The sequence below is a fragment of the Euleptes europaea genome, chromosome 4 (genome assembly GCF_029931775.1).
Source record: "Euleptes europaea isolate rEulEur1 chromosome 4, rEulEur1.hap1, whole genome shotgun sequence".
NCBI lineage: Eukaryota > Metazoa > Chordata > Lepidosauria > Squamata > Sphaerodactylidae > Euleptes > Euleptes europaea.
This window is the reverse complement of record NC_079315.1, coordinates 59,451,588-59,468,193: the sequence shown is the minus strand read 5'-3', so window position 1 is coordinate 59,468,193 and position 16,606 is coordinate 59,451,588. Positions and strand designations below refer to the sequence as shown.

Genomic DNA, 16,606 nt, shown 5'->3' with positions numbered 1-16,606 from the left:
CCCCGAAATACACAGGGCTTGACGGCTACAGAAAGAACCTGTACATAAAAGGCCAGGATTTAGGGAAGTCTGAAACAAAGCAAAGTTAGAGATCTGAAGCCTCTGTTTGACATGTGTTGACACTTGAGAGCCCACATGTGCAAAAAGCCAATTGTGCTGTATAGTTAGGAAGGAATATAGTGAAGCAACCTGTTGAACACAGATTTCCCCTGAAACTGGTCCACAGTTTGGCCCTGTAAAACACAAAATTTTACATAGCTTGAAGTCTTTGCTTGTAAATTGGAAGGCAGAATACTGAAAAGCTGTGGGATTTACAGTCTGATGAAGGGAGGAAATAGATCTTATTAGCTGGGGAATTCTTACACTTTTTGAAGCCAAACAGTGTTCTTGAGAAGTTTCTGTTACATTGGTTACTGTGTTTTAGAAAGGTATGACCAGAAATATGCTATTATTATTATTACCATTAGTTCTATTAATAATAGTGTGAATTATTTATTCTTTATCTGAATAGTAATGCTGAATATTTTTAAAAAGCAGATGCATATGGAAGAATTTAAGACTAGGTAGGATCCATAGTTACAAACAAGTCCTTTGACCAATATGAGAGAGCCAGTGTGGTGTAGTAGTTAAGAGCAGTGGACTCTAATCTGGAGAAATCCCTGCTCCTCCACATGAGCGGCAGACTAAGGTTACAGGTCCCACATGGATTAATAATGATGACAGCCATTACAGTAGTGAGAGGCAGGGATATAAAATCCCCTTTCTGCCTCTGCCAGTAGTGGAGCTCCGGAGATAGAAGAGGGAGGAAGAACATTATTTTGCCTCTTCCCCACTTCAGCCTCCTGGCCCTTATCATTCTTAATCCACCCAGGTCCCACAATCACAGGAATAAACTCTCTCAGGGCTGGAAAATGCTTGGGGATGGAACATAGGAAAGATGCGGGCCTTGCACCCAAGCTGCTTGATCTACTTGCTGTGTTGTTCAGATGCCTCTACTATCACTGGCAGAAAGGATTGATCACACACACACCCAGTACACCTGTGTTCTGGGTTATCATTTGCTTACCATTTGTGTACATATTTCATACTGCTGGTCTATACTGTAACAAACTACTGCCACTGCACAATTTTGCCAACAATGCTGCAAACAGTAAGAGAATTCAAAATAGCTCATTGCCTGTTGTCCCATCACTTCCACTCCTGGGTATTAATGTCCTTGCAATCTCCTGGTTGAGATCACATGAACACATGAAGCTGCCTTATACTGAATCAGATTCTTGGTCCATCAAAGTCAGTATTTCCTACTCAAATCGGCAGAATTTTCTACTTAGACCTACTCTCCAGGGTCTCAGGCAGAGAAAGGTCTTTCACATCACCTACTCGCTTAGTCCCTTTAACTGGAGATGCCAGGGATTGAACCTGGGACCTGCTGCATGCCAAGAAGATGCTCTACAAACTGAGCCATAGCCCCTCCATATGTTGATACTACTCTAATAGCAGTTTCCAACTGGAGCAGTGAATGTTGCATGGCCACCTGATAGCCCCAATCTTGCCAAAATATGAAATACACTTCTTCGATTAATCCTTTTTTCAAAGTGTTCATTTCTGAAATTATTATATTTCTAGGGTGCCCTGCCACTGCCAGCAGCATGGAATGTAAAAATCCATCTAGTGGTTTCCTTGGATGTATGAAACTAATTTCTATTGATAACAAAGCAGTAGATTTAATTTCAGTTCAACAAAACTCAGTGGGAAATTTCAGTGACCTACAGATAGATTTGTGTGGCATTATAGACAGGTAAGATTTTATTTTTTTTCTCCAATATTGCATTTTTAATGCTGTTTTTGCTGATGATGAGTGAAAGTGTCTTTCCCCAGAGAGCTTTCAGTGGTGTTTATATTCTGGACCAAAGTATTTTGGGGGGATTTGTTTTGGGTTATATAAACTACTGGTTTTGCTTTTAATTTCTCTGTTCATTGATTTAATGTGTTTAAATGTGCCAAATACCAGATCTGTTTTCCTTCTGTTGCTAAACAGTATGTTATAATGCAATCAAATACACCATTGTGTTGCATTAATAACTATGGCATGGATCTAACCATCCAAGCATGGAAGACACACCAAGTTTTCTCATGTTCCTTCATCTTTGCAGCTACTTCCATCGCACAGAAAAAATCATTCCTGGGGTGGCAAAAACCACCCAGACGTATAGTCCTGTGGGTCAGTGGGCTGGAGTGAGAAAGGATATGGGCATGAAATCTATCCCTTCCTTCAGCAGAGCAGTATGTGCAGAAGAGGAAGGAGGAATGATTGCATCCACTTGCCCTTCAGCCCCTCACCTTTTGTGGCTATTCTTCTATGCAGGTCCCACAATCCTAGGAATAATCTTTCTGGGTGTCTGAAGGGACAGCCTCATAGTAGAGCTGTTGGCCTCATAGTAGAGCTGGCCCTGGCTGCAACTCACTTTGCAGCCACCACTATCCCCTGCTATGGGTGTGAAGTGAAATCTACTGATGCATATTAGCATATTTCACAACTGTTATCCAGTATATCCTCTTTAGCTTCTTAGATACATTTTCTTTTATCCATTGGTCTACTGTATCTCAGGTGTCTATACTTGGGAGCACAACTGTTATTACATTAATATGTTTATGTGTTTCCTTTTTTCCGTATAGATGTCTGCCCAATTACTGTGAACACGGTGGTGAATGTTCACAGTCCTGGAATAGTTTCTATTGCAACTGTGCAAACACAGGGTATACAGGGGCTACGTGTCATTCTTGTAAGTCTTAGACACTCATATCTTTTAAAACTATTATTTTAGAGACAGGAGACTTGGCTATCATTTGTTGTTGTGCGCTCCCATATAGGAACGAATTCTTCCATTCACTTAATTAGAGGCACATGTCCAACAAGGTGAATGAGAGAGGCCCATACAGTGGGGGGGGGGGGCTGCATCCTACAGAATGGAGTCATTGTGTGCATTAAAAAAGGTCTTAATTGGGGCATTGATGTGATTCTGCCTCCAGTTTCAAATCAATAAATCTTATTGATTGCTGTTATTTCACTGAGGCATGGAAAAACATCTGAGGATTATGAATGTTTAAATGTTATGCATACTGAGAATTATTTGTGGAACAATATATTTCTGTCTCATCTCTTCCCTTGCAATGCTGATGAGAGCTAAATTTGTCTAAACCCTTCAGTGAAGAAATTTTGGGATTTTCTGTAGGACATTTACTGAAAATGTCAGGTCAGTGTCCTGCAACAAAGGACCATTCAACAAAGACAGGGACTGAATTAAAACATTTTGTAGTGTACTTATATTTATTATACTGTACTAATTAGGGAGTGGGTCACGATGGGTAGCCATGAGGCCCATTCCTGAGCCTCCAGGATTAAATTCCTTAGGAGGCCAGGAAAGGGCTGCACTTGCATCCGCGCCCCCTGTGCTGGCGCCCGTGCCACTTATGATGTCTAGGGTGGCATGGACACCAGCGGGGGGACCACAACACCATTCTTTCAGTGCTGCCGCAGCCGCGCCACCCAGGGCTACCTGCTGGGCCCTCCGCTGGCATCCCACCGGTGCAAAGCCCCTCGCCGGTGTCCCGGAGGGGCAAAATGCCCCTTTCAAAAAATTAAAAACCTTTTAAAGGCTTTTTAGAACCTTTTGGCCTCCGGGTAATGGCTTTGGAGGCCATCCCCAGCCGCCAAAGGCTCAGGAATGGGCTGCCTGTCTGTTTGTGGCAGTAGAAAAGAGCAAGAGTCAAGTAGCACCTTAAAGACTAACAGCATTTCTGGCAGAGTATGAGCTTTCGTGAGTCACAACTCACTTCTTCAGATACCGTTAGAAATTTTGTTAGTCTTTAAGGTGCCTCTTCACTTTTGGTCTTTTCTACTAATTAGGGAGTGGATCATCTTCCCTATGAAGAAAGACTTAAGAAGTAGTATAGAAACAGGTTGGATTAATAACTAAAGGGGGAAATGTGGGGACAAGTTTACAAATAATGAATCATTTGAAGAAAGTGTATAGAAAGACTAAAACCTAAAACCATCCAATCACTCACTGAATTCTGAAAAAAAAAAAAAACTTATGGCACCAGTTTAAGAGAAGATTCATTGAGAGCCAGTGTGGTGTAGTGGTTAGGATGTAGGTCTAGGATCTGGGAAACCAAATGGAGTAGAGAATGAATAAGCCACTTTGGGTCCCCATTGGGGAGAAAAGTGGGGTGTAAATAAAGTAAATAAAAGCAGATGTGTGGGTCCATCATCTTTTTAGATCTAGTTTAGCACTGCATTTGAATCCAGAGTCTAGACTTATTCTAAATTGATTCATTTTGCCAATCCCCATGGCAGGTCCTTCCCAAACTCCTCCTTCCCAAGTCTACCAAAGACAAGGAGGCCTCAAATGTGGACCCCACTGGCCTTATTGTGTGGCCTGCAGTTTCTGTGCTTTCTGGCACATGTGAATGTTGCAGCTAGGCTGATGGCTGTGTTCAGAGCACCTTGAAAACATGAACTACCTTGTGGAATATACAAATAGAATTTATTGCCATTTGATGTTGCTGAAGTCAGTGTCCTAGAAAGCTTAATAAAAACAGCTACATTAATGAAGGATTGCTCTGTAGTGGCTAATGGCCGTAACAGCCAACAGTAGTAAATGGTCAGAAGTACTATATCTTTGGTTACACGATGGGAGCCAATGTCTGGCAGTAGATGTGAGGCTCCTGGGGCAACTGTTGCCTACCAGTCACAACCAGCTTTTGATCTGATAAAACAATCTAATTCTTGTATTCCATCTTAGAATAATTAGATCAAATAGCCATTGAAGGCCCATCTGTCTTGAAGAAATTTAGGCTCTAATGAAATTTAGACCCTGTACTGTAAATAATGCCATTGATCTGTACCTTATGTTCTATGTCATAAAACCACCATCATTATTTATATCAGATGAGGCACTGTTCAGACTCAGTCTCATAGTTTTGTGCTTCTAACCCTGCTGAATTTTCCATGCAGAGCACTATTGCTCTGAATCAATATTTATCATAAGCACTAATTGCATAAAAACCTAGCAGAAGAACATAATGGGAAATGATATTTCTATAGATCAGCAATTTAGACAATAGCTTACTTCAGTGTCCAGAACCTCTGCTTCATTGTTCTTATGGATGAAGAATTTCAAGAAAATTGTGTGTGTGTGTGGGGGGGAAAGATTTCTTGTCCATTGTTTTATGTTTTCTTCCTTTTTTTTCCTGTTTTCCACTTTTGGAAACTTTTTTCATTTATTTTGAAGGAAAGTTTCCATTTGACAGAATACATTTAGTATTTTTGTTTTTTAAAAGCCAAAGTATAAACAATTTAAGCATACAGTATCATTTTTTGAACAAAAATGCTATCTTGAACAGCATGATTACGAGATAATTTTAGAAGGTTGAACTAATGCACTTTAGATACGGAAATTTTGCCTGGCTGTATTTTCAGTAAGTGATTTTATGCTGTTTAATTGAAGCCTTTTTTTCTATCAAAGTTTTTTTCAAAGACTTTTTCAAACTTCTTCAGCTTGTCTGCCACAATAGAGGCTGGCTGCAGGAGTGAGAAGCCAGAATTGCTAGAGCTTATTTAACTTTGAAATGAGAGATTTAACAGTTAGTTTGTCCAGCTGCCCAGAAAACAGAAACAAATCCTTCTAATCAACTAGGAACATGAGCAGAAAATGTCAAGTACTGTGTACTTCATTTTAAGTTTGAAGCATTTCCACAGCTTCCATATTGTTGGCCCGATCAAATGCTTCACTGCACAGGTAAAGCAGATGAGTAGATTGGCACTAGGGTTTCAGCACTGGCACAAGAGAACAGCTCATCTCGCTGAACTGGTGCTGGAAGCCAGCACTGCCCCATGTGGCACAAAGCAGCAATCATCAGTGCTTATTGTGCCAACACTCTGCTGAAGCACTACATAGCAGAGTTGTTCCTTACAAGGATTTTTCTTTTTCTGAATATGATGATAATTTTCATAGATATTGGAATGGCCTGATAACTTTCCACAGGAATATGTTTGTACAGCCAAATACAGTAGCCCAGTTCCTCTCAGATCTTTTTGAGCTGGGGACTCATTTTAAACGTTCTTTATTTCCTGAAACTCAGCCACTGCCAGACATTGGATTGCATTAGCTAGATGAACACATGGAATGGATGCTTGTTTTCGCTGGTACAGAAGCTGCTGCTGCACAAAAAGGACTGAAGCAAATTGCTTTTTAAAGGTTCTGCATAACTCCACCTTGATCAGCCCTAATAGTCCAGCCTAGCCTGATCTCGTCAGAGCTCGGAAACTAGGCAGGGTCGGCCATGCTTAGTACTTGTCCAGTGTGTGCAGTGCTGGGGTATAGAAATGGAAAAAACTGGATGTTGTGTTGACCAGTCTTAAGATCAAGACCAACTGAAATGGTTAGAATCCTAGTTCTCCCCAATTCTGTGATAAAGCAAGTTTCTTAATGTTACTCCCTTTGACAGGGCATGTTTGGTTAGTGTAGCCATGAATGCTATCATTGTAGAAACAAAGAGAGACACCCATGCAGTCATTTTCTTATGGTAGAAGTAAATGCTGTTCACTTATACCAGGAGGAGTGCAGTTTTTATTGTGCAATTTTCTTCTGTTTCTTTGAGTTGTGAATGAATGTATTGTATATTTTAACACACACACCCATTGTTCATGCCCCAAATAAAATGCAAAATGATGCCATTAAGCTTGTGATGGAAGATGTTCTTTTACAGCCATTTATGAGCAATCGTGTGAAGCCTATAAGCACAGAGGGAACACTTCAGGCTTTTACTACATTGATTCAGATGGGAGTGGCCCCTTGGGGCCATTTCTTGTATACTGCAATATGACAGGTAAGGTGATAAACTCCCTTAACTCATGGTTCTGTCTGCATGCATGTTCATTATATTATATTGAAACACAATCCATCAAGTAGGAAATGTACCTGTTCGGGAGCTTGTCAATTCAAAGTGCAAGCAGATGAAGGTGACTTCTTAGCTCAGAATATAGGAACTGAATTAGAAAAGAAAATTACAATAACAATAAGACTCAGACTGTGGAGCTATGATTGTGTTCCTGTGGTGCTTAAGTGGGTGATGTGTTCTACAACTATGCTAGGAACTTAAAGCTGAATTTCATTTAACTGAAAAAAATGAGCTAATTATGAAATATTTTAATTCATTGGGACATTCAATTTTGAAGTGAATGGTTTTTATTTTTCCTTACTGCTTTTCTTGTTATTTTTTCACTTTGCTTTTTATAATTGCTTTTTATAATTAATTTATAATTTTATCATTATATATGGCTGTTTCTTTTGAGACTTAAGTTTCAGGGCATTATCTAGTCACAGTTAAGCACTTTAAAGTTCTGTGGAGAGTTAAAAAACATACTTAAGGCAGCAGTCCTTTGTAGGCTTGCTTGAAGGTAGTGTCATTCAACACAGCAAGCTTTACTTCTGAGTAGACCTGGCTAAGATTGGCATCAGGCTGTATGTCAGTGACATTTTTCAATGAGACTTATTTCTATTGATCTGAATGAATTGTGCCTAGACAGATAAATAAATAAAATAATAATAATTACCTTATATTGGAATATTTCATTGGGAAATATGCAAGCTGTTGTTTACGCTTTATATGCAAGTTCTGTGCAAGCTGTTGTTTATACTTTCTTTCTAGAATTATTCTGTGCAAACAATCTGGTGTACCTGAATAATTTCACCATTTTACTTGTACGGTGGATACCATTTTGTTTAAGGCCTTTCTATAGAGCTTTGTTTAGATTTTAACTAAACTGCAAAATGTATAATGAAAAGGTGATTAACGCATCATTTGAATGCACATTTTCCTGCAATCTATTTTTATGTAATACATACACATACACACAAACATTCACATGCCTTTATTGGCATATGTAATGCAAATTTCAGGCCACCATACAAACATGATTAGGACTGTGGCTCTTCTAGAGCTTTAGGCTAGTGAACCACACATTAAAATTACAAAATTTCCACCAGGACTTGGGAGAACATGATTTAGATATCTATGTTCCCAGAGACTTATGTGATAACAGGTAAAGGTAGTCCCCCTGTGCAAGTACCGGGTCATTATTGACCCATGGGGGGACATCACATCATGATGTTTACTAGGCAGACTATGTTTATGGGATGATTTGCCATTCTACACTTTACCTCCAGTAAGCTGCGTACTCATTTTACCAACCTTGGAAGGATGGAAGGCTGAGTCAACCTTGAGCCAGCTGCCTGAAACTGACTTCCATCGGGATCTAACTCAGATCATAAACTGAGCTTTGACTGCAATATTGCAGCTTACCACTCTGCACCATGGGGCACTTATGACACCCTGAAGCATCTTACTTGTATTGAATGCTACACATTCATTGCTGCAGCTATCATGATGCTACTTGTAAAAGGAGAGATACAACTATTCATTAACCTTTGACCAAATCAAAGAGGGAAAAAATGTGCAGTTTATGCACTCCAGTGATTTTAAACTGTGTCAGAAGGAGTCCAGCCCTCTGAGGTAAAACACAATTTGATTTATCCTTGAGTATCCAGGAACAGCTGCTAGAGTTCTCATCAGTCACTCCTTGTTCAACACATTAAGCAAATCTCATTGATCAGTTCCTCATCAAGAGATGCAATCTGACAGGATGAATCTTCTGTATTTGCTTTGTTCCCTGTTTCCTCATGACTGGTATTCCCTTTTCCCACCAGAGGCAATGAAGGCAGATGCCCACATTGTGACTGCTGCTACCTTGTCATTGATATTCATGTGGCTTTCTTCTTGAGGCAGCTGGAAAGGGGGGTAATGCTATCCTGACATATTCTTGGAGGTCACTTTCAATATAGCAAGGCTGTGGTCCAAAGCCTTAAATCAGATGGCAAAACTTTGCATAGAAATATTGCCATTTTGTTCTTCTAGGATTGTGGACAGTTTTAAAAGGCTGCATATGTGTAAAAAGCGGTTTTGCATTTAAACACAGTCAGTTAATCTGCCCAACCAACATTGCTGAATGCACTCTTAAAATATTGAGCCAAACCCTTGTTCTAATGGATAAACATTAGCGCTGTATTTGATTATCGGAGACATGAATCTCTATAGTTCATACTCCTGCTATAACTGATTTACCTGGCATTAAAAATGTTCTTCTTGCTGCCAGTCATTCCCAGGCTGCCATAAATAAAGAAAGTTGAAGGCAAGGTGTCCTGTTCTGCAGCTCAGTTAAAACACTTAACTGTAAAATATTGATTCAGTTTCTCAGGAGACTCTATAAATAAATTCACTGAATGGATTGGCCAGTATTATACTAGTGAGTTCTTACATAAGGTAGGAATCTAGCAAGGGCAAAGAATTAAGTAATAAAATAAAAGCTGGACAGAATGTATCCAAAAACATGCTGAGCAGCTGGTTCTAAATTTGACTGTCCTGCCTAGCAAGCCGCCAGTTCTCTGCCACTACTCTCTAGAAAATAGGATTATAATTTGTATTACACTGTTATAAATCATTATTTAGAGGGCATAGGGGGTCATTTTCTCCCATCTCACAGAAGGACAGCCTTTTAGCTGACAAAACGGAGAGGACAATGAATGTCATTGCAATATAGAGGGCAAATTATCAGTCCAACTCCACTATAAAATGAAACAGAAATTAGTCTGGGTGGGCCAAAAGCAGGTTTGCTTGATTGTTTGCTCAACAAGGAAAGGAGCATTTTTTTCAAGATGGAAAACATTTAATGTCCATATATCTAGTACATCAAAATTACCTACTTGTGACGGGTTGGCAGCAGACATTCAGACAACATCAGTAAAAAGCAATCAAACCCACCTAGCTGCTTGATAGTAGTTAGATTTTGTACATAGGAAGCTTCCACCCCTCCAGCCCTCATCCACTCTGCCTACATGCATCCACCCTGCCTTTTGGTACCTTTCCAGGAAGCCCCCTCTTAATTTAATCAGAGCCAGGAAACACACAGATTTTCATCCTGGGCTTACCATGAATTCCTGAACTTTACAATTACTTATTTGATATTATTTTGCGCTGGCTCCTATAACTATTGCTGTTCTGCCAAGCCAAAATTGTGCAGTCTCACCCCTCTCTTGGCTCAAAGGCTGCCTTCTCTGCTGCACTCTTCTATTTTGGAACCAGCACACCTTGTTATATCCTTGGGACCTTTGGAAGCTCTGCCAAAAGCTCCCTTCACTGAATCTGTGGATCATCTAAACAGGAAACATGTTCTACCCATCTTAGCTGACTGAGGATAGCTAAATTCCTCTGTTCAATTCTTTTCTCTTAAAACCTTTCCTATCTCCTTCTTTAAAATTCTCTCTTTCCCCCAGTCCTTCTCATGGCCATCCTTTGGTACAGAATTCCCATTCAGCTAGAGACTTGGCTCTCTTTCACTTTCTTCTGGGTGAGTGTCCTAAATCCAAATTAGAGAGTCTACTAGGGATATACACTTGGATATATATTATTTGTATATTTCTGATATATTCAGATCTCTGGATGGTATCCAGGATTTTCTGGGATACGATAAATGATTCCGAAAAATGGTCCCAGAAATATTCAGGATTAACTGGGAGTACCAGCATTTGAAGACTCCCAGGACTGTTCTTTCTTTCTTTCTTTCTTTCTTTCTTTCTTTCTTTCTTTCTTTCTTTCTTTCTTTCTTTCTTTCTTTCTTTCTTTCTTTCTTTCTTTCTTTCTTTCTTTCTTTCTTTCTTTCTTTTCCCAGGCACAACTTGCCAGTTTGATTTGTCTTAAATTATGCCCTTTTAAATTATTTTTTTGTCTTTACAAAGACACATTCTTTGCTCCAGTTGCTTTGTGTCAACTTCACTTTTTGCAGAGGACTCTCAGATTTGACATTGCTATAGATACCCAGGTTGTATGCTGGATTCTCTATTACATTTACATTTGCTAGGCTTGCTTTCCTATTAGGTTTTGCTCGGGTGGTTCTCATGTTGTACATTGGCATGGATCAGGCTTTACATTTTTTAAACATCCCCCCCCCCATAAGAATTAATGGAGGATGGCTGGGGACACCTGGTTCAAATTTCGTTTTGAAATTTGGGAGTTATTTAAAGGACAGGCACCAGCCACTGTGTAGCAATTACGGTGCCAGTAGCTTAAAGAACAGCCTCCCCCAGCCCCCTGGAAATATTTCCAGTAGGGAATAATGGGGCCAAAAAAATCAGACCCCCCCCCCCAATCTAGATCCGAATATCAAACCGGTATTTGGAATTTGGGAAACTGGGAATACTAATATTTTTCAGCTCCCTGATATCTGGATCCCCCCAAAAATACCATTTTTTAGCTGCACATCTCTAGATTCTACATGTGTCTAAGAGAACATGTGAAAGGGTGCACAGGTGGTTAGGGCTGTTGGGAAAAAAATTCAGGAAAGTTCAGCTTCAGCAAAATTTGGCCCATTTAAATTCGGGACGTGCCAAAGTCCGAACTCCCCTGCTTCGGATCCGCAAACTTCGGCGCGAGATCCGGAGTTCGGGGGAAAATTCGCCCCCCCATGGGCCTTCAAGGGGCTTCCATGAAGGCGAGCGGGGGAGCCTTTATACAGATTTGCGCCTTCCAGCTGGAAGGCGCAGATCTGTTTAAAGAGAGGGAAAACGGGGAGCTGAATTTGCTGAATTTATTCGTGAACACCCCAAACTCGCCAAATTCGGCTCCCCGTTTTCCCACCTTTTTTGAGTTCGGTTCAATCCGAACCAAAAAACCGCTGAATCAGGGGAAATTCGGCTGTTTTTTGGTTCGGGATGAACTGAATCGACAGCCTTACAGGTGGTAGACAATATCACTCTTGTATCATCTGCTTCCAGTCAGTTGTGAGCACAAAATTATAATAGAATCAATGAGACCAAGTCTGAATCACACAAAATTGAGTATTTTCCACTAGAGAATGCTGGGGAAAGCACTTTGTGGTATGATCGCAGCTCGTATACTAGACAAACAGTTCCAGGTTTGAGTAAGCAAGGAATTCTAAACTTTCATTTGGATTCATTTATGATTAGCTTTCTGTACACTATTACTGACACAAAATCCAAGTGAATATTTGTAATTTAGAACATGGGTGAGCTGAAAAAGAGAGCAACTTGTGAAAACCTCTAACATTCCATGCAGTGGTCTCAACCGGGCTAAGATAAGATGAAACTTTGCCAGACCTTATAGGAAATTTAAGAGGATGATGACAAAAACCAGACAACATCACCGCTGGCACCATCCTCTCACTAATGAATGAAAAGGGGGAAAAAACCCTTCAGAGCAACTTCATGGACCTACCAGATCCCACGTTCACCAAAGTCTGCTTTTTCACAATCTCTAAGTGAAATTATCTCTGAAGTACAGGATAGAGGCTGCAGGGTCATTCCCAGGTGATGTTTTGAAAGCAAACAGGTCATCTGAAACCACAGAACAACCAATTATTCAACTTTTCCAGAGGGCAAAGTCTAGAAATGAGGCAGTAAATGATAAAGTATAAGCACCAAGAGTTCGTGCTTACTCCTTAGAATTGCAGAGATACATCATCTTGCCTACCTTGAAGAATATACTGATGATGTCAAAATGAAGCAAATCATATCAGGAAAATATTTACTGTATATCCCTTTATTTGGGGGAGGGGGTGTTGAATCTAATAAGAAAAATACTCTAAAATTAGTTTACCACAACACCAAATATAGAATCAATATATGGCCAAAAACAAAAACAAAAACCTGTGCTTCTCAGAATGTAGTGAATTTAGTCCCCCCCCCCAATATTTTGGCATATAGTTTCCAAGCTACTGTATTTAGTGGGGGGGGGGTTTCTTGTTATTATTAACTGCAGTTCTGGCTTCATGTGTTTGCATGCCAAAATCCATACTCTGATGATGTACAATTGTTTATCTTTATTTATAAATTGACTCTATTAAATAATTTTATGCTGGTTATTCTGAATCTATATAAAGAGAATGACAAATGTTCCAGAGATTATGCACAAAAGCATGCAATTCAATTTAGGTTCTGTATGTAAATTCTTAAGAAAAACCGTCCTAAAACTCTTAAAAAGCAGAAAACAATGCTCTGAATAAACTAATACAGGTGCAATTTATACAAACTGCATGTTTTAATTATCCATACAATTCCACAATAATAATTGCCTTTTTGTGCAGAAAAGACTTGGGAGACATTGATAATGTCTTGTAATTCCATTGTTTAGGTTACTGTTCAACTATCTTCTTTTTAAAGAAGCCAGCAAAAACATATTTGGCCATTGGAATAGAGTCTTTAACATATTTTCACGTCTTTCAAGGGGGCATGGATAATGTAAAGAACAGACTATGACTACAGTGTGTATTCACACATTCAAACTGACGTATCATCTTCATAGATTATTCTTTTCATCACTTTTTGCCATTTTCTCATTCTGGAGTATACACACAAGGAAGTAAAAATCAATGATGCATGGCTGACCAACATAATGAACACTTTCACACATGCTGAATAATGCACTTTCAATCCACTTTGAATCCACTTTGAAGCTGGATTTTACTGTGTGAAATGGCAAAATACACTTGCAAATGATTGTTAAAGTGGATTACCATTCCTGAACTCAGCATAAGATTCATCCTATCTCGTTTGTTTACAATACCTTGAGAAAAAAATGCTTCCCATTTGATAGTAAGTAGTGTTATCACCAGATGAGGACATTGATTGTATTCCTAAGCACACTTCCTTGGCAGGAAGTGCCACTGAATAACATTGGACAAACTTATTTATAGACCTGCTTGGGATTGTTTTCCTTGGGTAGGATCCTATGAATCAGTTCTACTCATTGTTGGACCTTTCTCCAATACATAGAGGGTTTCTCTGGTAAAAAGGGTGTGTTCTACAAAGTTCCTTGTGCCAAGCAAAATTTCCAGAAGAATAGTCCACCATTACCAAAATTGTTTAATAAAAACAAATCCATGCTCACAGGGCTAATTTACCCAGTGAAAATAGTATGGAGAAATCTCCTTGTGGTGTCCTTTTAAACAAACTCTTTTTTAAAAAAAAACCTTCAGAAGCTTACAAATATACAACATGCTGTAAAATACAAGGGGGAATTTAATGCTATGAAGGATTGCCTCAAAGCCAACAGGAGCACTCATGCAGTTTAGGGCTGTTGAAAAAAAATCAGTAAAATTCGGATTTGGCAGAATTTGGCCTATTTTTATTCAGGAAATGCCGAAGTCCAAACTCTCCCGCTTCGGGTCTGTGCAATTCGGCATGAGATCCGGAGTTCGGGGGAAAATTCAGCAGAATAAAGCCATTAAAAACACAATCGTGCCTTTCTGCGGCTCCGGGGGGGCATTTTTGGGGGTAGATGTCCCAAACTTTCAGCGTAGCTTGAGGGGACCCTTCTTGCAAGAACCCCCAAGTTTTGTGAAGATTGGGTCAGGGGGGACTGAGATATGGGCCCCGAAAGGGATCCCCCCTCCTTAATGTGCATCTCTGACAATGGGGGGTTGCAGTTAGCAGAGCTTGCCACCCACTCCCGAAGCTCCCAGCCCCAACAAACAGCTGAGCTGGGGGGAACAAGGGCGGGGCAGGTGCGAAGAAGTTTGCAAACCATGCAAAGCAACACGTTTGCAACCCTGCAAACCATGCAAAGCAACACGTTTGCAACCATGCAAAGCATGTGAAGCTATGCTGAAAGTTTGGGGGCTCTACCCCCCAAAATGTGCCCCCTGCAGCCATGGAATGGCTCGAATGTGCACACGCTTTCCCCCAAGGGGGATCTCTCTCACACAAACAGATACTCTCTCTTTCTCTCCCCGGGCCACGCAGCAGCTGGGCTCATGCACTCAATCATGACTGATAGGCCAGAAGAAGACCCAGCTTGGCCACCAATTGGCCACGGAAGAATGCTGCTTACTAACTGACGGTTATGCTGCTGTGCCGAACCCTGAATTTGCTGAATTTATTCACCGAACACCCTGAACTCGCTGAATTCGGCTTTCCATTTTCCCGCCTTATTTGAGTTCGGTTCTGTCCGAACTAAAAACCGCCGAATCAGGGGAAATTCGGTTCGGAATCGACAGCCCTAATGCAGTTGTGACTTGCCTCTCTAATTAGAAATGGTGCTAGCCATTTCATAAATTCAGGCTATAATAAACCACTTGCCACGTATTTACTACTGTGTCTAAATGCACCTTTGATTTCCATTTGCAAAGAAGGTACAAAGTTAAATTTCATTATATTGTCGAAGGCTTTCACGGTCAGAGTTCATTGGTTCTTGTAGGTTATCTGGGCTGTGTAACCATGTAAAATACCAAGACCACGGTTACACAGCCCGGATAACCTACATGAACCAATTAAATTTCATTGTTGTTGTTTATTCTTTCCAGTGTGCCACACTGAGTTATGGTAATTTTTTACAGAACAAAGCAATTGCTTTAGACTAATTATGACTAATTTTGTCAGATGACCTTGTCCTACAATCCAGAGAACTGTGTAAATAAATAGTTCCAATACCCAGCGTGGCTTTTGATGGATGTGTTTCTTAGGTAAAAGCCCTACAAAACTACCTTATGATATGACCTGGGGCTCCATGGGGAGAGGGGGGAGAGACACAATACTCACTGTGCACAGAAATTCTTGGACATATGAAACTAGCTCCAGGTTTTGGTCCCTTTAAATCTCAGGAGATTGCAAAAGGACATTTTTATTACAGATATGTTTACTGAGCATTGCTATATGCACATTTCACTTTTTTGTGCCTCTGTGTTTTCTGTCTTTTTTGTTGTCGTTGTTGCAAGAAACCACTTGGACAATTATACAGCACAACAATACAGAGTTAACCAGAGTCAAAAGTGCGAATCGAGAGAACCCCCATACTGTGTTTTTCAAATATGCTGCCAACCTAGAACAGCTTCAGGCTACAATTAACCATGCAGAACACTGTGAGCAGGAGCTTGCTTACCACTGCAAAAAGTCACGCCTTTCAAATAAGCGAGGTAAGTAATGCAGACAAATCTTATTATGCTGTGTAATGTGTGATACCAAACAAACGCCTGTAGATGTTTAATTCTGCCAAGGTTATGGCACCTTGCCATTATAGTTTGTCTTAAAAAAAAAAAAAAAAAAGATTTAGCAGACAAATCCCAGCCCTGCAAGTTGCTGAATAGCTTCTGAATGAGAAAAGCACCAAGGTCAATTTATAATGAGCTTCATTCAGAGCATTAACTTCTTTCACACTAAATTCCTCGCTTAATCCTACAATTTAACAGAAATTATAACAAAGTTCCTTCCTAGCCTGAGTGTAAAGGACTTCAAATTTTTGCTAAAACCAAAAGTAAATATAGACTGAACCTTAGATAAGACAACCCCACTGCACCTTTTGTGATTATAATTCTTCTCCATTTTACTCATGTAATGCAGAGACAGCTGAACATATGAGTATACAGAATGGATTGGATACTACAGTTGTCTTCCACAAAGTGAGGAACTTTGCTTTTATGCAGAAAGCCTTGTTCCAATGAGCAAGTTTCCTCCCTAGCAGTAAAACTAATCATTTA

At 40.0% G+C, this 16,606-nt stretch overlaps 1 protein-coding gene across 1 annotated transcript in view; it reads left to right on the top strand.

Moving 5' to 3' along the window:
* Window positions 1–16,606, top strand: part of CNTNAP4 (contactin associated protein family member 4) — a 283,814-nt gene that overhangs the window by 205,421 nt on the left and 61,787 nt on the right. The window contains exons 10-13 of the mRNA XM_056848494.1: window positions 1,627–1,798; window positions 2,677–2,783; window positions 6,772–6,891; window positions 15,848–16,045. Coding sequence (XP_056704472.1) covers window positions 1,627–1,798; window positions 2,677–2,783; window positions 6,772–6,891; window positions 15,848–16,045 — 597 coding nt within the window. The remainder of the gene's footprint in view (window positions 1–1,626; window positions 1,799–2,676; window positions 2,784–6,771; window positions 6,892–15,847; window positions 16,046–16,606) is intronic.